Below are 20867 nucleotides of genomic sequence, written 5' to 3'. Positions count from 1 at the left end.
CAGCTGTACACGACGACACTCCTCGACATCAGTAGAAGAGAGAAGTGTGAAATGGATCAAAGCGTCTCTGCCGCTTTACGTTGAATGAGGGAGTCAAGCGAGGTTAGTATCGTTCGTTCTTTTCTCAATGTCTCGGTTCATCTTGGATCACTCTGACTTGCGATTGCTTTCTTGCATGTGTTCCATATAGATAGCTGCTTGCTTCAAATTGCTTTTTAGGTCAGTCGTCATTCTTCTCGCGCTTGGGCACCGATTCTTCCCTCCGCCACGAAGTCGCCGATATCCCTCACTTCAACGTCTCTATGGCTCTATCACATTCTCATACCTGACTCTCAGACCGTTACTGATTCCCCATTCTTCCTGTGCTGTGGACAGAATCTGTGCCATTGTCGAAACACCTGCAAAATCGAAATTTTCTGAAATCGTCTTTAGTTGCTGTAATCACGTTCGTACGCTCCTCTCTTCGCTTTCCCTGACTCTAGAGAGTAGTCTTTATCAGACAACCCTCCGGACCGCGTAGGAGAGGAACGAGGACCGGTGCTAGTGGGGGCGATATTCGAGCGATTGTAACTCCGATTAGAGTTGTCGTGCAGGCTTCTCCTATCACAGGGATAGTTCAGGTACCGTTGCAAACGTGCCCCTAAGCGGTGCTCCCTTTAACAAGTGACAGGCTAGGAAATTCCGAGAGAGCGGCGGCGCGCCTCAGGGAGGAGGTCTCGAGAATCTCCTCCACTTGATGGGTTATGAGCCTCTCAGAGTATACAGAGGCTCCGTGAGCCTCAGTGCGAGCTCCTCGAAGCCTCACCGTCTGAGCCTCGGGATCAAACCGGAGACATATAGATATGTTTCCTTACTTGCAATCTGTACAGGTCGCCTCGGGAGGAGAAGAACCTCCTTCGCTTTACCGCAAGGTCCTCACAGTTGATGACTCGCTTTGTACCCGACAACGTGTTTAAAACGAAGACAACTGAGAATTACAGACAGATCCATTGTTCGTTACTTCCCTTGCGAATCGCCATCTTTGATTCTTCTCACCCTACCATCCTTCGTTCCTTCCCTCGAGCCTCCTTTGTCGAAGGGCGTCGAGCGCGTTGGCTTTGGTGCCTGGAGTTGCGTCGTAATCTCCTTCTTCTTCCAAATCCACCCCTTCAAGTCCGAGCGATTTGTATTTCTTCGAGTACGTGTCGAGCGAGTTGACGAGATTCGGAGGGATTGGAGGAGGAGGCGCGGAAACGGAAGTTTTCGTGGAGGCACCAATCGCTAGGTTCAGGTGAAAACGTCAATCGAAACCCCTTTAAGAAGAGAGAACTGGACGGAGCTCACGCTTTTGGACTTCCTCCGTTTTGGTCGTAATGATGGACCTCTTCGCTCCTTGCGAGCCTTGTGCTGAGATCGCAGAGGAGGAAGCTCCACCTCGTTTCTCCCTCGAACCCGTTTTGTTGTTAGTGCTTCCGTTTCCTTCTCCCCCCGACCCGTTCTTGTAGCCACTCGAGCTACTGGCACCCTTTCCTCCCGATCTCGCTCTCTTCGATCCCACTTCCGGCGTCCCGGCGCTCGGACCGGTTTTCTTCTCGTCGCTCGCTGCGACATCCCTCGGCGCAGTCTTCGAATTGGCGATGGCGACTTCTGCCGCCTTTGCCTTTTCTTCCTCCTTCTTCCTCGTCGCCTCTTGTTGTTGATTGTAGAAGTTGTTGAGGGTCTCGTCGTAGACTTCACATTCTTTTTCGTAGGTAGCTCTGTATTTCTGCGGAGAGTAATGGTATAAGTCATGTCCAGTCTCTCTTGGTTGCTTCGTGGCGACGAGTCGAGGCGCGAGAGGTCTAGCTTACCTTCGATTCTTCAAGCGAAAGCTTCGCAAAATTGAGCTGAAGGAGGGCAAAGCACTCGCTGGGAGTCCATTTGGGGTGAGTCGTCTTTGTTTGCTCAAACTGCTCCCGCTGGTATCGCATCGCAGGCTCGATTGGGGGTCGTAGGGAGGCGACGTTCGTTTTTGCGTGAAGTCGGAACGGCGTTTTCCTTGCGCCTCGAGCTTGTGGCAAAGTGTCGCCGTCCTGGGTTTCGTTCGACTCGTCTTGAGCTTGTTCCGTAGACTGATAGGTCTGTGAGGCCGCAGGACCCGTCAGCCGAACGAAAGGGATGCAGAAAGCCTGTGAAAAAAGACTCACTTTGGGCAAGTCATGAGGTCCTTTGCCAAGCTGGAGTTGGTCACCTACAGCTGATCTCTCATTCGGTAAGTAAAGCACAAGGCAAGAAAAGGAGGGAGGTCCAAAGGCTTACCAGACATCTTGGGAAAAGGTTCTTTGTCGACCGAGCGGGGATGGTGTTAGAGGTAGACCAGGGAGCGGTAGAGTGGTTCGCGTCGAGCTCAAGGAGTCAGGCGAGTAGACAGGCGCGAGAGACGCTGAAAAAGCAGAAGGCAGAGAAGAGTGCGAAATTCGTGAATGTTTCTTTAGGTCTCATGACTGCGATGGCAAGTCTTCACTCCGACGGTTCGACGAAGTGCGCTGCCGTTGCTGACTCTGTCAAGCAAACGAAGATCGGCCCTGAAGGCACTGCAGAAATTGTCTCGAACCGAAACTCAGATGAAATTTCCCCGAGCAAAGTGAAGCTTAAGCGGTCAGACCCGAGTTTCGTACTTGGGGCGGTTCCCTTAGCCTCGAAGTCACTCACGTCGACTACTGTCCCTGAATGCTCACTAAGAAATCGACGCGTCGGTCAAACCAATCTACGCAGACTGTGGTAGAATCGCTCGCCGACGAAAGCAAACAGGGGGACAGCTCCACGATATAGACTGGATGTCCACTGAGAGATCGAAACAGCCGTATTGGCTTCGCACTTTACATCAGAGTCGTACTCAAATTTTCATTTGTGTCTCACAGCTGAATTTCGACGACGACCAGCCAAGCTCGCTAGACCTTACTGTAGATGAGCCGAGTAGAGTCAGTTTGGGGCAAACGCGCGCGTACTGATAGGGGAACATCACTTACTGACAGTTTTTACCAATCCAAAACATTGATTCCGTTCGTTTCCAAATTCTTCATCACTTGTCGTCCTCGACACATATCTGCGTCATTGAAGTTCCACATTGCGAGATGTATACGGGTGAGGAGAAGTGGAGGAAGTGAGAGAAGAGTCGGGAAAGTCGTTGAAGATTCGTCGGCGCTAAAGTCGGCTCGAACTTCGCCTCGTTCGTGATGGATAGACGACGGCGGAACTCCAGGGATCGTCTGGTGAGCGATCTTGACCTTCGCCAGCTCCGAAGCGGCCGTGAAGACTTGACCGGAACACTGGAAGCGGACGGTCGACTCCTCCTTGTCCTCCTCCAGACGAACGTCCTCTCCCTGACAACGAGCGTAGTGAATGTAGCGATTCCCTCCAGTATATCCCGCGCGCTCTCTCCTAGCGTGATACGTTTTCGTTTGAGCGCTCGCAGGTATAAACATCTTCTCGAAAGTGGTAAATCGACGACCGTCGGTCCAGAAAATGATCTCGTCCTTCGACGGACGGCGAAGACCAGCGGGTCGAAGGGTTCCCCCTCCTCCTAGAGTACTGTCTCCAATCGGCGAGTGGGAAAGATGTATGAGCAATTTCGACTCGGCTTGGAAGCGACGCCAATCGAAACGTAGATCGGGTCGAGGAACGTTGTCGTCGGAGTAATCGACGACGAATCCGAGATCGAGAGCAGAGAGTCCTTTGTTCGAGGTGACGACGTCGAGGCGGGCCTTGATCTTGTCGGAGAGGGGAGGAGCTCGAGGGTCGAGCAACAAATCGACGGCCGAGAACGAGGTAAAATTGGCGGGAAGTGCGGAGGGAGAGATCGACCGGCGCTCGAGCACTTGATGAGGGTAGTAGACCGGGAAGAGCGAGAATTGAGATGGATCGGAAAGAAGGGTTGATTTGGCGGCTCGTTGACCGACGGCTTGTTGCCTCGACCTCTTGAAGTCCGACTTCTTCAATCGAGGAGCGGAATGACTCGCTTCTCCCGTCTCAACGATCTCACACCGATGGTTTGCTCGATTCTCTACACCGAATACTCCTTCCACGAACCACTGGTCGCCGCAATCGTGACACCTAACGTCGAACGCCTCGTAGTTGGGAAGAGCGGTTTGACTCGAGCGAGAATACGCGCGAGGACGAGTCGGATCGACCAGGAGGGCGAGGAGGTCGAGGCTGCCGATCGAATGGGAGTTCGAAGTTCTGCGAGAGGAATCGTATCCCTTCGAGGTTGGTTCGGAAATCGACTTCACCGCTTGATCGAGTTTCCTCCACGAATCTCGGTCCTCCTCGGAAAGTTGAGACGAAGGGATAGTCGAGCGATGACGGGGGCGACGTGGAGCTTGAGCGAGAGGACGGGAGTGAGATTCAGAATCCGACGGAGATCTGGATGCGGTTCGAAGATGACCGGAGAACGATCGTTGAAGGTCTCGATCGGGGAAAACTTCAAGGAACCATGTCCTCCAGGCTTCAGAACCGACAGGGATTCGGTCGTGTTGAGGAACGGTGGGACGATTTCCTCGACGACGTTCGAACTCGTGCAGGGCTTCGAGTCTTGCCATTTGTTGTCGACGTTCCATTGAATGCTTCCCGCCTTGTGCCTTCTCGGTCGACCATGAAGATCTACTTTCAGACAGAGCTGAATCAGTCGAAGAACGACCAGAGAGACAAGCGAGGATTGGACGAACCTTACTTCCCGTAACCTCGGAGTGAGCGCCTTCGCCATCTCTTCTCGTTCCACCTCACTCGCAGTTTCGAACTTTTGCAAAATTTCGCGAGGATTGAAGTCGACGAGGTTTTGTCCTCCTCCTGGCGATTCTCCTTGACGACGTATCCCTTTGACGGCACTCGCACCTTCGAGGTATCCATCAATCGATCTGTTCAGAGCCTCCGTGATACCGACCTGAACCGAAACCTCTTCCACGAGTTGACGAATAGCGACGAGGCTTGGTTCGTCGCTCTTCGGCGCTCGGAGAACACAGGTCTCTTCGATGACCTTAGCCTTGAGTTCGGTAAACGCCATCATAAGAGAGAGTTCCGCCTCAAAGATCGGATCGTATTTGAGCGCTCCCGGGTGAATCATGAAGAGACAAAGTCGGTAGTGATCGAGATCGGCGAAGGCGGGAATTTCGGGAAGAAGAGGAATAACCGTGATCCGTCCTACGTCTTCGCGCATGAAGTCTGTGATCGCTTGGTCGGACCAAGTTCCGGTATCGAGGTCGAGGTTGAAGAGTCGTTTGACGACCGTGTTGTCGCCTTCGATGAAGAGGTCGAGGTCGGCTCGAGTGGCTGTCGATCGGAAGATTCGATTGACGCCGAAGACGAGGAAGATACCGGCAAGCTATGAAGAAATTCGAGTTAGTCGAAATTCTCGAACAGAAAATTGAGAGGTTCAACTCACTTTCGCTGAGTAGATCTTTAGGAACGGTGACTTGACTCGAAGGTAATAACGAAGCATGACGATGATGGCTGCGATAATCGGAGTGTGATCGCGACTGATAGCCCACAGATCGATGAAGGGAGAGAAATGATCGCGAATGTATTGAGCGTCGGGATCGGTAGGCGGTACGAGAATCGAAGGATCATTGTGCAGGAAGGCTGAGAACTCGCGGAGAGTGGCAGCGGCTTGGCCGGACCTCGAATTGTAAAAGCGAATATCCTCGATCTCCGTTGAGTGTAATGCCTCCTCCGTGATGTCTTTGTAATTGGCGATACTGCGAGGGTACCCATCCGGCGATAACTTGATCGAGCTCGAGTTCAAGATGATGTCGGATTCGGCGTGTTCATTCGGTCGAACGAAATTCGGGTCGAACTCACTCCAGAACTCGAGTTGTTGGTAGTAGACGTCCTCCGCTTCTTTGCGAACCTCGTCTTCCCAGCGACGGATTTGTTTCTTTCGGGATTGACGTTCCGTGGCGAGGGGAGAACGGGGTTGACGGCGGGTGAAGTCGGGGAGAGATGGGAGAGAATTTTCTTTCGCGAGATCGTGTTGGCTTTCCAAATACCGATCGACGTGATCGCGGAGATCGACGAGGAGAGGAGAAGGGAGGAAGGAAGGGTTGAATCCTCCGAGAGCGGAGTTGCCGCGGGTGTAGCCAATCATCGAAATGCAGAGGACCTCGCAATCCTGCAAGGCCCGCATTTCGCGGAAGGCAAGCTCGACGACTCGTCGTGGAGTCGTGACCGTGAGAGGACGGGAGGGTAGTTTGAGAGAGTAGAAGCGAAGGTTTCGATAGAGGTCGTTGATTTTGAGGAACGACGAAAATCGAACTTGAGAATCGGATTTCTTGTCCCCGGCTGCTCGACCGGCGGCAGTCAGGAATCCGGATTGTCCGAAGTACTTGATGGATATGATTTCTTCGTCGAGGAGGTCGTCGAGTTGGTCGAGCATGAGAATGACCCAGGGACTTTCGGCGGGTCGTTCTTTCCCGAATCGATCGAAACAGCGTTTCGCCTCCTCCACCGTCATGACGACTTCCCTGAGGTAAACTCCACCTATCGCCGTAACCTCCTCGTCCGCCCTCGACTTCTCGCCCATAACCTTTCCTTTTCCCTTCGCTTCGCGAGTCTTCTTCGCTTTCTTCTTCTTCCTGCTCCCGCTCCCTTCCTCCTGCGATTCCTCCTCCTCATCTTGACCATCATCGTTCGCGAGTTGTTGCTTCTCTTGCCAAGGTAATAGAAGCTCCTCATATCCTACTTCCTGAAGCCATCCCTCTTGAACGCCGTTCTCTCCGATGTACGAAAGCGGCTTTCGACTAAGCTCGGCGAGTCCTTCCGCTACTTTCTCGCCTTCTTCGGAGTTGAGGAGAAGTTGCAGAGGGGATCCGGAGGAGAAGTCGAGTCGACGTCGACCGAAGTTCTCGAGGACGAAGCTTGAAATCTTGTCGAGTTGTTCGATCGTCGAGTACGCGGGATCGTCGAAGTGTTGTGAGGTGTAGCTACTGACGACCTTTCGGAACTGATTCTTGTCGGCGACTAGACGTAATCCTTCTTGTCGAAGGAACTGAGCAGTTGAGGCTTTGAGTCGAACGCCCCCTGGGATCACGACTTCCTCCGCTTCCTCTTCCGAGTTGTCCTCCTCCTCCTCATCCATCGATTCGTCCTCCTCGTGACGAGCGGCATCGGGTTCGTTTCTCTCGGTCGTTTCGAGGCTCAAACCGGCGATCGACATGTCGACGTCAGCTCCTCCGACGAGTTTGACGACGAGGTGAAGTGTCGAAATGTGGTGAATGCCGACTTCATCGAGTCGGGAATCCTCCAAGAGGCGGTGTCCTTCGAAGAGAATTTGTTGAGCAGTGTCCGGGATCCCTTCTTGTTCTTCAATGCGGCTTTTAAGGTCTCCGACATTGATGCGTGGATTGATCGACAAATTGAACTGGACGTGATGTTACAGTGTCAGTGATTTCCGTCATGAGATAACTAGCTATCGATAACTTGAGGAGAAACTTACGGGTTTTCCCATGAGAGTCTTCACCCATAATTTCATGACACCAGCATCGACGGGAGAGGTAGCTCCGATAGAAAGAGGGGAAGGAGAGGCAATCTGAGAGGGAGGAGACGATTCGGGAAGCTGTTTCAGAAAGAATCAGTTTTGTCACGGTCTTAACGAGAGCGGAAACGCGAGCTCACGCAGATTTCAGAGATTACGAGGAGTTTTGAAAACTTTCCGACGGGGTAGAGAGTTTGGGCTTGTTGTTGACCAAGACTGAATAAAAGGGAGAGATGAAAGACGCTTCCGTTGAAGTGAACGACAGGTGAAGCGAGATCCGTAGAATCCGCGAAGAAGTGTTGCTTGGTTTCGACGTCTTGAAGGCGTTTCATACATCGAACACGACGGAGTTCGCGCTGTGGAGAGTAACAGTTAGAACTGTGACAGCTGAGAGAAGCTTGGAGAGAGGGCTCACTTTGAATTCGAACAGTCGTCTACGACGCTCGACGGCTCGACTTTGGTAGATCTTCTTCCTCTTACGGGTCAAGGTGACCGCGTACATGTTGGAATCTCGAGGGCAATCTTGAGGGGAGTCTCGAGGCGAAGCTAGAAGAGCTGAGGGGAAAGAGATCAGTCTCAGAATCTCTGACTCACAAGGAGCGGACCGTCACGTACCTCCAGAGTGTGAAGCAGCGGAGGAACCAGTGATCGCTGTGTCTTTCGGGGCAATCGACATCTGGAGAAGACAGGGTTGGAGGCGGAAAGTGAGCCGCTGATCGGGACTGAGAGAACGACTGGTAGCAGAACAGACGAGGGGAGATCCACTCACGGCCAGTCGTTGTATCGCTCGGTACGATTGAGATTCTACCAGGTCTGAAGGAATGAGGAGGAGGGCGAAGGAAGCTCTACCTCTTGTCGTCGCAGTTTCTTCTCTCCCCTCATTACGCCGTTATCTCTCCCAGTCTCACGCAGCCTCCCGAATGCTCTTGCTCAACCAGAAGTCGGTTTCCCGCACGTCCTTTTGCTCTGCGTTCTCACTATTTCCTCCTTGGTTCGTGCTTGTCCTGCCCAGCGGCGTCGTGCGCTCTCGTAACTCTGTCTCTTGCCGTGTACCGCAGGAGGAGGACGAGGGCGACGCTAGTGCGGTCATAGGAGCAAACCTCCCCTCGAAGGTCATCGAGTGAAGGAGCCGGCTCAGGTGTTTTGGCGGTGTTTCGGCCCAAGAAGCATAGGTAGATCGTCTCTATACATTCGCGGTCGTGGAGGTGAGGTTGTACGAATGAGAGGGAATGGGAACAGGAGTTCATATGTGCTGAGATCGAAGAAACCGAGCCGTCGACGAGGTAGGTGCGTCTGAGCCGCTTTCTTCGAGTTTTTTGATGGCCGCAGAGCTGTGGAAAGTGGGTGAATGTCGGCCTGAAGAGTCGTCGATGGAAGGGTGAAGCACAGTCAATTGTAAGCTGTAATTCCGGTCTAAGGTTCTCAAAATCGGTCTATTCCAATTACAACCCGTCGCAATGCAATGTATCCCTCTCAAAGCACACGGGCGCGTACAACACAGTCGGGCACTTTACAACATGGCGTATCTGGTGGTAATCTTTGCGAGAGGGAAAGAACCCGAGGCGGCTGATGAACAACTTGGAATGCAGCTCGGTACCGGAAGTTATATCTCAGAGCTCGATAATCAATTCGACAACAATGCTGTACTGATGCCACTTCTACGGTCATGAGCAGAAGGAGGGCTTTGAACGTCACATACTATCCGTGGTACACAGGGGGGAGTGACTAGGGCTTCCGCGAGCTCGAGGACACGGCAACCGACATGATGGACTCAATTTTGCCCGAAGCGAAGCGCCCTGGTGCCCATCTACACAGGACTCCACCGCCTGCCTCGGTTCAATAAGCAACAGTCGAGCGGCTTCTCGAAGGGAGTGTGGAGAGCAGGAGGCACCGAGCAGCGAAGGATGCTTCACACTGCTTCACATGTAGACCGGTTGAGCACGAAATGATCCTGATCTTCATCCGGACCCAGCGCCACAGAGGTCTAGACTGCGCTCTTCGTAAACTGCGAGGCAATCTCGGCGTCGGTCGAGTCTTAAGTTTAGGAAAAGTTAGGAAGAGAGATCACTACAGCCGGTTATTCAGCTATAAGACTCGCTCATCGTGATCGTGTGACTCGATCGCTCATAATAGCCGAGAACTGCGATCGATTGGGTCCTCTCGTCGAAGATCCGGGAAGGTGCCTGTTCGGTTGTTTCTCCCCGGTCGAATCCTACCCAAGCCTCTTGGGATTCTCGGCCTGTACAATTTGCTTCTGAGAGATGCGGACGCTAACTTCAGTATGGTCACTAGAGAGGCCAGGAAGGGCTAAGACTGCTGGAGTCCGCCGGGACGTTGCGAGGGAACAATTCTGAATCCACATTACGAGTCTTTAAGCAGAGAAAATGAGGCGAAACAAATCATTAAAGCTATAGCAGCCAGTAGATGTCAGCAGAAGAATAAACGAAGCGAAAGATGCGAGGAAAACGAAAAAAAGAAAAACTTACACATAGTATCCTCCGGAACCTTCAGGGATGAGGTGGAAGGTTTGGGAGAAGTTGAGAGGGTTAGAGTCACCGCCGGTCTACCCGCAAGGAAGGTAAATCAGCTCGACGTCCTGAGGCAGAAACGAAAAAGAGCGAAAATTTACGAGAAGTTGACCGGTAACAAGGACGATCATCGACGCCTTGTCGGTAGCGGCGGGTTGAGCATCCATAGTAGCGACTTGGTGCTTGATAGATTCGAAAGGGAGACCCTAACAGACGATCGAAACGGAATCAGCGTGGAAAAACGAAACGACGATTTGGGAAAAAGATGAAATTTACGGCGAGCTTTTCAACGATCGCGGAAGCTCCCTGGAATTGTTGGCCTTCGAAAGAAAGCATCGAGTGATCCCGCTAAAAATCGGGTCAAAGCAGAACAGGTCAACGAAAGATCCCCAAGTCTGAATTAGATATTTGGTTGAACTCACGTAGAGAGGAGCGAGACCCTTTCGATCGCTGTCGAATTGGTTGTAGTAGAATTGGGTGAATTGTTGTGCGACCGCGTTGATATCCGCCTAAGGTACCGAGTCGAGGGAGTCGCGAGGGAACAGGACAAGTTGGGAAATGGGAGGATCAGCTTCGGATGCACCTTCGCGCTACGAGAGGCACATATAAGGAGCTCACCATTGTTATAAAGTATGGACTAGAAGCAGTAGACCGCGAAGAGTGAGGAGCAAGAAAGGGAAGCTCGTTCGAAACCGTTTCGAAGCTGTTCCACTCTTACTTCTCATCTCTTCTTCAAGTATGGCGCCAGCAGCAGGATCAGTAGCACCACCAGTATCAGCCGGACCCGGTCCTTCGAACAGGAAAGCGTTCCAGGCGAGTTGGAATTTCATCTCGTCTGACATCTCATCTTTCTCGCTGTTCGCTGACAATCTGCACTCCATTCACATATATAGAACAATGAGAAATCAACAGAAGTTCGTCTCAGCAACATGACCGCCGCTAAAGGTACGCTTCTCTTCGTACCTTCGCTCGAGTTTCTCTCGCTGACTAGCATCCCTTCCACTCTCTCTTAGCTGTCGCCGATGCTGTCAGGACTTCGTTGGGACCCAGGGGAATGGACAAGATGATTCAAACGGCGCAAGGAGAGGTAGTCATCACGAACGACGGAGCGACGATTCTCAAACATATGAGTGTCATGCACCCTGCTGCTCGAATGGTCAGTTCCACTACACTCTGCTTAAATTCTATGCATCAGCTGACTCCCCGAACCCCGCTTGTAGCTCGTCGACTTGTCTGCTGCTCAAGATATCGAAGCTGGAGATGGAACTACTTCAGTCGTAGTCCTCGCTGGTGCCCTTCTCGGAGCCGCAGAGAAGCTCTTGGGAAAAGGAATGCACCCCACGATCATCGCTGAAGCATTCACGAAAGCCGCCGCCAAGATTGTCGAATATTTGGAAGAGATGTCGACCCCCGTCGATCTGTCGGACAGAGATAACTTGTTGAGGGCTGCCACTACCAGTTTGAGTTCCAAGGTAAGCTTAGATCGGCTCTCAGTATAGCTTGAACGAGCGACAGCTGACGGAAAGGTCCCGGTAGATCGTTTCGCAATATTCTTCCATCCTCTCCCCTATCGCTGTCGACTCTGTTCTCCGCCTCGTCACTCCTCAATCTACGAACGTTGATCTCAGGGATATCCGTCTCGTCAAAAAGGTTGGTGGAACGATCGATGATACCGAATTGATGGACGGCGTTTTGCTTCACCAAAACGCAATCACCTCGGCTGGAGGACCTACCCGAATCGAGAAAGCCAAGATTGGTATCATCCAATTCCAACTCTCTCCTCCCAAGCCCGACGTAAGTGTCCCATCCGTCCCGATTCTGTTCGAATCAGTCAATTGATTCCGTTCCGTGTGCAGATGGACAACCAAATCGTCGTCAACGACTACCGACAAATGGACAAGATCCTAAAAGAAGAGCGTCTCTACATCCTCAACCTTTGCAAAGCGATCAAGAAATCGGGTTGCAACGTTCTTCTCATTCAAAAATCGATTCTCCGCGACGCTACGAACGAACTCTCGCTCGCGTACCTCCAGAAGTTGAAGATCTTGGCGATCAAGGATGTCGAACGAGACGAGATTGATTTCCTCGCGAGGTCGTTGGGATGCAAACCGATTTCAGATGTTGAACAAATGACGAGTGACAAGTTGGGAGAGGCGGATTTGGTCGAGGAAATGAGTAAGAACGGTGCCAAGTTTGTCAAGATTTCCGGAATCAAGAACCCGAGCGGAAAGACGGTCTCGGTGTTGTGCACGGGAGCGAATCAATTGGTCTTGGAGGAGTCGGAGAGGAGTTTACACGATGCTCTCTGTGTCGTGAGATGTCTCGTCAAGAAGCGGTAAGCTTTCTTCACTCTTTACGAGCCAGGAATAACTGCCTGATCTCCCTCTGTATCACAGTTTCTTAATCGCTGGAGGAGGAGCACCCGAAATTCACGTTTCCCGACTCTTGTCTCAACACGCTCAAACTCTCAAAGGAATGGAATCGTACTGCTTCGCCGCGTTCGCTGAAGCCCTCGAAGTCATCCCGACGACGTTGGCCGAAAACGCTGGATTGAACCCGATCACGATGGTAACGGAATTGAGGAATCGACACGCGAATGGAGAGAGGAGTGCGGGTATCAACGTCAGGAAGGGAGTCATTTCGAACATCTTGGAGGAGAACGTTCTTCAACCCCTGCTAGTCAGTACGAGCGCGATCGAGTTGGCGACGGAAACGGTTGGTCTCCTGTTGAGGATCGGTCAGTCCACTTTCTCCTCTTCGTTCTTGGCTTCACTCTGCACACTGTACTGATTCGTCTTGCTTCATCGCTCTCCTCTCGCAGATGACTACAACCCTACAAGGTGAATCTGGTTCCCCTCCCTTTGCAAATCCCTTCCGCCCAACCCGTTCTGACACATTCTCTCTAATCTTTTCCTCTAGGTAAACGTCTACGAGAACAGTAGTAGGGAGTTGATTGTACACGCGCATGACCAGTAATGCTTTAGATTGCAAAAACGAACACTTTTGTACGCAGCACAATCTTCACGGGGATCGAAGCGAGTACCCCATCGTCTGCTCCCGCCTTGCACTGCTCTATGGACGTAGAGGACGAAGCCGAGAGCTCGAAGAGAGTGAGGCGGTGTTTTGCGAAGTTTGCTTGCGAGACTCGGAAGCGAGTAGTGCTTCAGAATCTCTCTCTCCTATCAACCCTGCGCTCTCTCGCGTTTCCATCTACCCGCAACTAGACTAGCGCTTTACACTCTATCGCGCCTGAATCCCCCTGTACACTCCAGTCGTTCGCTCTACTCCGCCTCTCCCTCTCCTTTCCGACTGTCCCATCTCTCCTCTCGCTGTCAGCTTCAAGATGGATCAGAACCTTATCCGTACTGTCAACGTACGTACTCTGTAACTCCCATCACGACGCAGGCTGACCTCCTCCCTCGCTGTGCCACGTAGAAACTTCAAGATGCATTCGCGTCGTCTGGATTGTCTTCAAACCCGATCGACTTGCCTCAGATCGCTGGTACGTAATGCTCACTTATTCTGGAACGCTCTGGTGACTGATAGATTGCACACTCGCGTCGTAATTGAACAGTCGTCGGATCTCAAAGTTCGTAAGTTGATCAACTCGTCACTCCTTTCTTGGGGTCTTGCTCTGCCCCGATAGAGATCCAGGCTGACCTTGCATGCTGTTGACCGAATGTGAAGAGGAAAGTCCTCGGTTCTAGAGGTGAATCCTTGTTCGATTCGTTTCGTGATTCATTCACCGAGCTGATCCTCCTCTCTCTCTCCTTGCAGAACATTGTCGGACGTGATTTCCTTCCCCGAGGAAGTAAGTCTCTGTTGCTCCTGCTGCTACGCAAGACGAGCGAAATTGACTGATCGAAACTTCGTTTCATCAGCTGGTATCGTTACTCGACGACCTCTTGTTCTTCAACTCATCAACCGACCTGCTTCCGCCAAACCCACCACGAATGGAGATGGTAAGTTGAGGCATCCGCAAGAGTCAGCGGAATGAGATACTGATCATTAGGACCTCCGTGTCGCAGAAGCTCCTTCCGACGAACCTGGATCTCAACCTACCAGCGACAAGGCCAGTAACCCCGACGAATGGGCCGAGTTCGTGAGTCGATTCGGAAACATGAGATTCTGTCGCTGGAAACTCATGTCAATGTCTTGCACAGCTTCACCGACCGGGAGAAAAGTTCTTCGATTTCAACAAAGTTCGAGAGGAAATCGTTGCCGATACCGAATTGAAGACTGGAAAGAACGCCGGTGAGTGACGCTTTAGGTACAGATCCCGTAAGGATCAAGATCTGACGAACAGCGAATCGCTCAGGAATTTCTCCCCTTCCGATCGGTCTTCGAATCTTTTCTCCCAATGTCCTCACCCTCACCCTCGTCGATCTACCCGGTCTCACCAAGGTCGCCGTCGGAGATCAACCTCGAGACATTGAAGTTCAAATCCGAAACATGCTCCTCAAGTTCATTCAAAAACCAAACTCGATCATCCTCGCCGTCACGGCTGCGAACACTGATTTGGCCAACTCTGACGGACTCAAACTCGCTCGTGAAGTCGACCCTGAGGGTCTCAGAACGATCGGAGTCTTGACGAAGGTTGATTTGATGGATCAAGGAACGGACGTCGTCGACATTCTCGCTGGACGAATCATCCCTCTTCGACTCGGATACGTTCCCGTCGTCAACCGTGGACAACGTGATATCGACAACAAGCGACCGATCGCTCAAGCTCTCGAACACGAACGAAACTTCTTCGAAAGTCACCCGAGTTACAGGTCCAAAGCTTCGTACTGCGGAACTCCGTACCTCACTCGACGACTCAACACTATTCTCATGCACCATATCAAGACGACTCTACCCGATATCAAACAAAAGATCTCGCAAAGTCTGACCAAATTCGAAACCGAGTTGGCTTCTCTCGGAGGTGCTGCAGGAGGAACTGACGGAGTAAGTGCTTCTTCTCTCTTCATCCTTGCGAACTAGACTGACTCTCATATGACATTGCAGTCAAGTGTCATCCTTCAAATTATTACCGAATTCTGTGGAGATTTCCGAGCTGCCGTCGACGGTTCTTCTTCCGATCTCGCCTTGAACGAACTTTCTGGAGGAGCTCGTATCTCGTTCGTCTTCCACGAACTCTTCTCGAACGGTGTCAAGAGTCTCGACCCTTACGATCAAGTCAAAGATGCCGATATTCGAACGATTCTTTACAACTCTTCTGTACGTCTCTTCGGTCTCCTCGTAAGCACAACTGTCGCTAACCCCGAGAATTACTCTCCAGGGTTCCTCGCCGGCTCTCTTCGTTGGAACTACCGCCTTCGAAGTCATTATCAAGCAACAGATCAAGCGTATCGAAGAACCCGCGCTCAAATGTGCCAGTTTGGTTTACGACGAGCTAATGAGAATACTCGCTCAACTTCTGGGCAAGAATGTGAGTCACCATCCTCTTCAATCTAGGAGGAGTTTGATCTCACGGGGAGATTTGTTCACAGGCTACTTTCAAACGGTATCCTGGATTGAAAGACAAGTTTTACGCGACTGTTCAAAACTTTTACCGCAAATCGATGGTCCCTACGAACAAGCTCGTTCAAGATCTCGTATCGTGAGTTAACTTCTTCCTGCCTGAGTCTCTACTGCGCGAGAGACTGAGAAGTTCGGTCGACTCACTAGGATGGAATCGACCTACATCAACACTGGTCACCCCGATTTCATATCCGGACACAAAGCGATGGCGATCGTATCGGAACGTATGACTGCCAACAAACCTCCTCCTGGTCCTGCCGTCGATCCGAAAACTGGGAAACTCGCTCCTGGAACTCTCAACAATGGAAGGGATCTCGACTCGGACTTGAAACAAAAGGAGGAAGGGTTCTTCGGTTCGTTCTGGCCGGGAGGAAGGAAGAATGCGCAAATGAATCAGAAGAAGGGTGTCGCTGCGATGGAAGCCGTGAGTTCGACCTCTTCTCTCCCCAACCTTTCTCAGTGGCTTGACTCGGTCTCTCCTTTTCTCGTGCTTAGCCCCCGACAAACCTCCGAGCATCTGGAACGCTCTCGGAACGTGAAACGATGGAGACTGAAGTTATCAAACTTTTGATCTCAAGTTATTTCTCCCTTTCGAAACGAACTCTAATCGATATGGTCCCGAAAGGTGAGCCCAACGTCTCTTCTTGCCTCATGGCAGCCACTGACAAGTCCTTTCATCGTAGCTATCATGCTCAACCTAGTGTTCCACGCCCGAGACACGATGCAGCGAGAACTTTTGTCCGAACTCTACAAACCGGAAGCGATCGAGGAGATGCTCAAAGAGTCGGACTCGGTCGTTCAACGTCGTAAAGAATGTGTCAGGATGGTCGCTGCCCTCAACAAGGCAGAGGGGATCGTCGCCAGCGTCGGAAACTAGGTCTGCTTATTATTTTTCGTTTTTTCTTGGTGTCTTTCTTGCTCTAGCCCGCCCTCGCTCCTCGTCCTCATTGTCTTTTCTATCTGTTCTTGTGCAAATCATCTCTCTTTTCTCGACTCTACCTCCATCCGACCGAATAAATGCGAGACACTGCGAGAAGAGTGAGCTGTTCTTGCTCGCTTCCATGTCACTCGGAGATTACCTAGACGGTACCAGAGAATAGCCAACAGCCCTACAGAACCACTCTTAGCCCAGTTGAACTACCAGATTTACCCTTTCAACTCTCGACTTTCCTCCCTCTTCCTCTGCCTTCTCTCTCCCTTCCGACTCATTCACTCTCGATCTCACGACTCTCTCCACTCTATGCCTTGTACGACCCCTCAATAGATGCCCGGTAAACGCGCCCAGCTCATCGTCCACCATTCCCCTTCGACTCAGAATCAACAGCTCAAGTTCAAACGTCGGAAGACCTCGCGCTTCTACTCACCTCGCTCGAAACCAGACGACCCTTACGTTACGGAATCAGGCTCGGAATCAGAAGGCTCGGAAGAACAAGTTGAATTAGATTCACATTCTCGATCGAAATCATCCCTTCAGTCAACAACGAATCAAACAACAACTTCAGGTCGATCCTTCACATCGAGAACCTTCACTAGCAACTCTCCACAACTTCGTAAAACTCTCTTACGCAGTCGTAACCTCCTCGGTATCTCGACGACGAGACGAGACACTTCTTCCTCTTCCTCCTCCGGCTTCACTCAACAACGTCCTCCTCGACTTCGACAAAGAACTAGAACGAATCGCCCTCTCTCGCCTCTTCCAGTGAGTCACTATCTAGCCCGTGGTAGATCGTCGAGTGCGAAGAAGATGCCAGTCGCAGCAGCAAACAACAACAAACGGTCGAGAGATCCTTCCGTAATCCCCTCCGGGATCAGGATTACCAGGAGGACGAGTGGAGTTATCGGTCCACCGAAATCGGAGACAGCAACTCCGGATCCGAAGCGAAAAAGATCGAGCGGGAAACTTGTAGAATCGGATAGCAGTAGTGAGGAGGAGGAGGAAGGCGATGAAGAAGTCTTTGCGATGGAAAAGCAAGGTCAGATCGAAGGAGGAGAACGAGATGAGGAAGAAGAAGACTCGACCGAGACAGAGGGAGAAGAGCAGGATGCGACTGACGCTCTCGGAAGTGGTAAGTCATTCGTTCTCTTTCTCGAGACGAGTCTCAACTTTCGACGCCTAACCCTTCCTCGCCTCGACAGATTCCGCTTCGAAGCTTCGAGCATGGCCCACGACAAAGCTTCGCACCCTCCGACGTCCCGAACTCGTCGACCTTTTCCTCGCTCTCCCTTCTTCATCGACTTCGCAACCTGACACCGTCTCAATGACGAAAGATTCTCTCATCGCCGCCATCCTCTCGGCTCGCAACCCATCCTCCAGCTCTACCGTGACCTCGGAACGCGCTTCCTCGACCGAAGAAGACAGCGCCGATGCTTCTCCTCGTCCTCGAACTTCTCACGAACCTAGTCCGGAAGATGAGATTCGACCTCGACGAGCTAGGAGGAGTAGTTCGAACGCTCGTGCTCGTACCACAGTTACGAAGAAGCGTGCGAGTGATGGAGGAGCTCGAAAACACCCTCTCACGCCTCCCCTCACTTCCGGAGAAGAGGACAACAACAAGGACGAGAACGCAATGGTCGAAGACGCTGAAGAAACTTCTCGTTCGATGGGACGTCGAAACTCTCGTACTGAAATGCCTCCTCCGCCTCTCCCGACCGCTGGAACGACTCGTCAACATCGTCGAACTCGATCGAACGCAAACGAACTCGCCGACACGTCGAATGTGATCCGATTCGGGAAACGATTGAGTCACATCATTCAGGAGGAGGAGGAAGGAGGCCTCGCGAAATTCACGTCGCCTGTCGCTCATCGAACGAGAGGTCATCGTCCTTCTTCTCATCCCGATCAGACATCTTCTGCAGCGCCTCGTACGATTGTCGCGAACGCTCAAGGATCTCCGGCTCGACCTCTAAGAGCGGCGAAACAGAAAGCAGTCGCGAGGATCAAGGGGAAAGCGAGAGCTGAGGCGGAGGAAGATGAGCAGATGGATCTCGACGAAGACGACGATGGGGAAGGGGACGCGCTCGTGTCGAGCAGTAGCGAACCGGAGAAAGTTGGAACTCGCAAGAATGGTGCACCCGGTCGTCGACGTCGATCTTCGCGAAATTCGGTCAAACAAGTCGAAACTCCACCTTCGGACGCCGACGAGGAAAGTGGAGGAGAAGAAGAGCACGTAGTCGAAATGGAGGCGAGGAGCAACCTAAGAGCGGGGGGACGAGGTGGAAAGCACGGGAAAGTCGTCAAATTGAGAAACGGAAGCAAATCGAAACGAGACGGCGAGGAAGATGCTGAGCCGGAATTAGGCGAAGACGATGACGAAGATGAAGATATGGAAGCTGATTATGAAGAGGAGTACGAAGAGGAGGAGGAGGAAGAACAAGGTGAGATAGATGGTCGTCTCTTGAGCTGACGCGTTCAATCGGTCAGCTGACTTCTTCCAATCACCTCGCAGAAGCTGAAGAGGACGATGTCGATCTCATTAACGCTACCTCCAAGTCGCTTCTACGCTGCAAGAAGGACGATCTAGTGCGACTATGCGAGGAACGAGATCTTCAGAACGACGGTCGAACGAAGAAGGAACTCGTTGACGCGCTCTTACAATGGGTAAGATTCGATCATACCGTTCGTCCCGAGTAGCACATACTGACCTTGTACACCTGAGCAGCGTGATCAAGAGAACTATGCCTCTTCGCAAGACTCCGATGCCTCGACGAATTCGACCCTCTCGAACGCTTCGACCGCAACTGCTCGCGGAGCAACGAAGACTGCTCGACTCGCAAAAGCTTCTCGGCCTTCGAAACGTACCTCGAAAGATACGCCACTCCTCATGCGCGCTCGACACTCGGCGAGTCCCGAAAAACCTCGAACTGGCGACTGCTCGAAAGAGAGAGAACACCAAGAAGATGTCAACGCCCTCGATCTCGAGAGTCTTCAGCTACAAGACAAGGAGATTCCACCGGAGAAGCTCACGAAACTCGAGCTTGTAGGAAGTGGAGGGTTCAAAGTCAGTTCGACTCTGCTTGTCTCCCGCTAGACTCCAACACTGACAACCTCTGTCTCGCACAGGACGTCTACAAAGGTACCTACCGCCGTCGAACTATCGCGATCTGCGACATTCGAGGACATCTCACCGACATGGACATCAAAGAACTCGGACTCCTCCGCGACCTTCGACACGAAAACATTGTTCAATTCATCGGAGTTTCTATCCCGAAACAACCCTCCGCCGTCCCCGTCATGATCGTTACCGAACTTTGTGCGAACGGAGATCTGTTCGACTACATTCGAGGAGTCGAAGCGCCTCAATTCACAAACATTCTCGAAATCATGCTCGGAATCGCGAAAGGGATCGAATACCTTCACACTCGTACTCCATCGATCATTCACCGCGATATCAAATCTTCGAACGTCTTGATCACTTCGCACGGAGTTGCGAAGATTGCAGATTTCGGACTCGCCCGAATCAAAACTTCGACGAAATCGATGATTCGTTCACTCGTCGGTACCGTCAATTGGCAAGCTCCTGAATTGTGGCATCCTCACCCTCGATACAATGAGAAAGTCGACGTTTACTCGGTCGCTCTCGTCATGTGGGAGATGCTTCAATGGCATCAACCCGTCAAACGTTATCCTTTCGAAGGAATGAATGAACATGTATGTCATTTTCTCTCTGAGTGGTGTCCTGAGTCGTGGCTGATACTTGTTTGTCTTGTGTAGGCCATTTACGCCGATGTCGGACAACGACAACTTCGACCTTCCCTCGCTGGACTTCACAGGAGATGGGGAGGAGAAATCATCGATCTCATGAGCACCATGTGGGAACAAGATTACTCGAAACGACCTTCAATGCCTCAAGTCGTACGACGAATCAAGCAGATCCTCGCACTCGAAAAAGCAAAACCGAAATAATCCAGCTCCTCTTTTCCAGCTTCTTACCCTCACTCGTTTGTGCTCTCTTGACTATCTATTCTCCCGTTGATGTACTATAAGGATCCCTCTCGCTTTATCACCTTCCTTCGTTCGTTGTTCCCTGGTTGCATCTCGTATTTTTGCTCGTATTTTCGTTCTTTTCGGATCTCCCTTTTCCCCTTAGTATTGACGTGTATTCTGATATCGTTTTGCGAATCGCCAAGGCTGTTCTACCAAGTATTGCACGAAGTCGATTCGCGTTTCGGACGACTCGCTCGAGCTTCGCTCCTTCCCTCCTTCAACTCACTTCTCAACCTCCCTTTCGCCATTTGTCATCAAACGCCAATTTCTGCACCGGACCACCGGACCTCGCTCAATTCATCAGCTGACTTGAACCAGCCGCCCTCCGTCTCCGAAGCCCCTCCCTCCC

General features: G+C 51.8%; 6 protein-coding genes across 6 annotated transcripts; 3 read left to right on the top strand and 3 right to left on the bottom strand.

Moving 5' to 3' along the window:
- Positions 1-1036: 1036 nt before the first annotated feature.
- On the bottom strand, positions 1037-2284 carry JCM6883_001122 (uncharacterized protein; the record flags this gene model as incomplete). Its single annotated transcript, XM_076633659.1, has 5 exons — positions 1037-1260; positions 1324-1744; positions 1830-2099; positions 2166-2209; positions 2278-2284. The coding sequence occupies 5 exons, from the start codon at positions 2282-2284 to the stop codon at positions 1037-1039; spliced, it is 966 nt and encodes a 321-aa protein (XP_076486353.1).
- Positions 2285-2996: 712 nt separating this feature from the next.
- Positions 2997-8159, bottom strand: JCM6883_001121 (uncharacterized protein; the record flags this gene model as incomplete). The annotated part of the gene is made up of 7 exons (XM_076633658.1): positions 2997-4617; positions 4683-5335; positions 5396-7369; positions 7445-7564; positions 7624-7839; positions 7899-8029; positions 8099-8159. The coding sequence occupies 7 exons, from the start codon at positions 8157-8159 to the stop codon at positions 2997-2999; spliced, it is 4776 nt and encodes a 1591-aa protein (XP_076486352.1).
- Positions 8160-9854: 1695 nt separating this feature from the next.
- Positions 9855-10632, bottom strand: JCM6883_001120 (nuclear transport factor 2 family protein; the record flags this gene model as incomplete). The annotated part of the gene is made up of 6 exons (XM_076633657.1): positions 9855-9891; positions 9970-10046; positions 10113-10217; positions 10288-10359; positions 10434-10520; positions 10630-10632. 6 exons carry the CDS (start codon positions 10630-10632, stop codon positions 9855-9857), a joined length of 381 nt encoding a protein of 126 aa, XP_076486351.1.
- A 117-nt stretch (positions 10633-10749) lies between these two features.
- On the top strand, positions 10750-12855 carry CCT4 (chaperonin-containing T-complex subunit CCT4; the record flags this gene model as incomplete). Its single annotated transcript, XM_076633656.1, has 8 exons — positions 10750-10824; positions 10905-10956; positions 11025-11167; positions 11232-11483; positions 11548-11805; positions 11868-12346; positions 12408-12748; positions 12833-12855. 8 exons carry the CDS (start codon positions 10750-10752, stop codon positions 12853-12855), a joined length of 1623 nt encoding a protein of 540 aa, XP_076486350.1.
- Positions 12856-13354: 499 nt separating this feature from the next.
- VPS1 (dynamin-like GTPase VPS1) lies at positions 13355-16411 on the top strand (the record flags this gene model as incomplete). Its single annotated transcript, XM_076633655.1, has 15 exons — positions 13355-13384; positions 13447-13513; positions 13586-13604; positions 13699-13720; positions 13789-13822; positions 13893-13973; positions 14040-14113; positions 14175-14265; positions 14330-14958; positions 15019-15231; positions 15293-15442; positions 15504-15613; positions 15682-15958; positions 16030-16159; positions 16218-16411. 15 exons carry the CDS (start codon positions 13355-13357, stop codon positions 16409-16411), a joined length of 2121 nt encoding a protein of 706 aa, XP_076486349.1.
- A 387-nt stretch (positions 16412-16798) lies between these two features.
- JCM6883_001117 (uncharacterized protein) lies at positions 16799-20437 on the top strand (the record flags this gene model as incomplete). Its single annotated transcript, XM_076633654.1, has 6 exons — positions 16799-17600; positions 17671-18909; positions 18981-19132; positions 19194-19532; positions 19595-20182; positions 20246-20437. The coding sequence occupies 6 exons, from the start codon at positions 16799-16801 to the stop codon at positions 20435-20437; spliced, it is 3312 nt and encodes a 1103-aa protein (XP_076486348.1).
- Between the last annotated feature and the right edge of the window lie 430 nt (positions 20438-20867).

This window comes from Sporobolomyces salmoneus (assembly GCF_050403485.1).
Source record: "Sporobolomyces salmoneus JCM6883 DNA, S_salmoneus_JCM6883_v1_ctg42, whole genome shotgun sequence".
Taxonomy (NCBI): domain Eukaryota; kingdom Fungi; phylum Basidiomycota; class Microbotryomycetes; order Sporidiobolales; family Sporidiobolaceae; genus Sporobolomyces; species Sporobolomyces salmoneus.
This window is presented reverse-complemented; position numbering and strand designations above follow the sequence as displayed.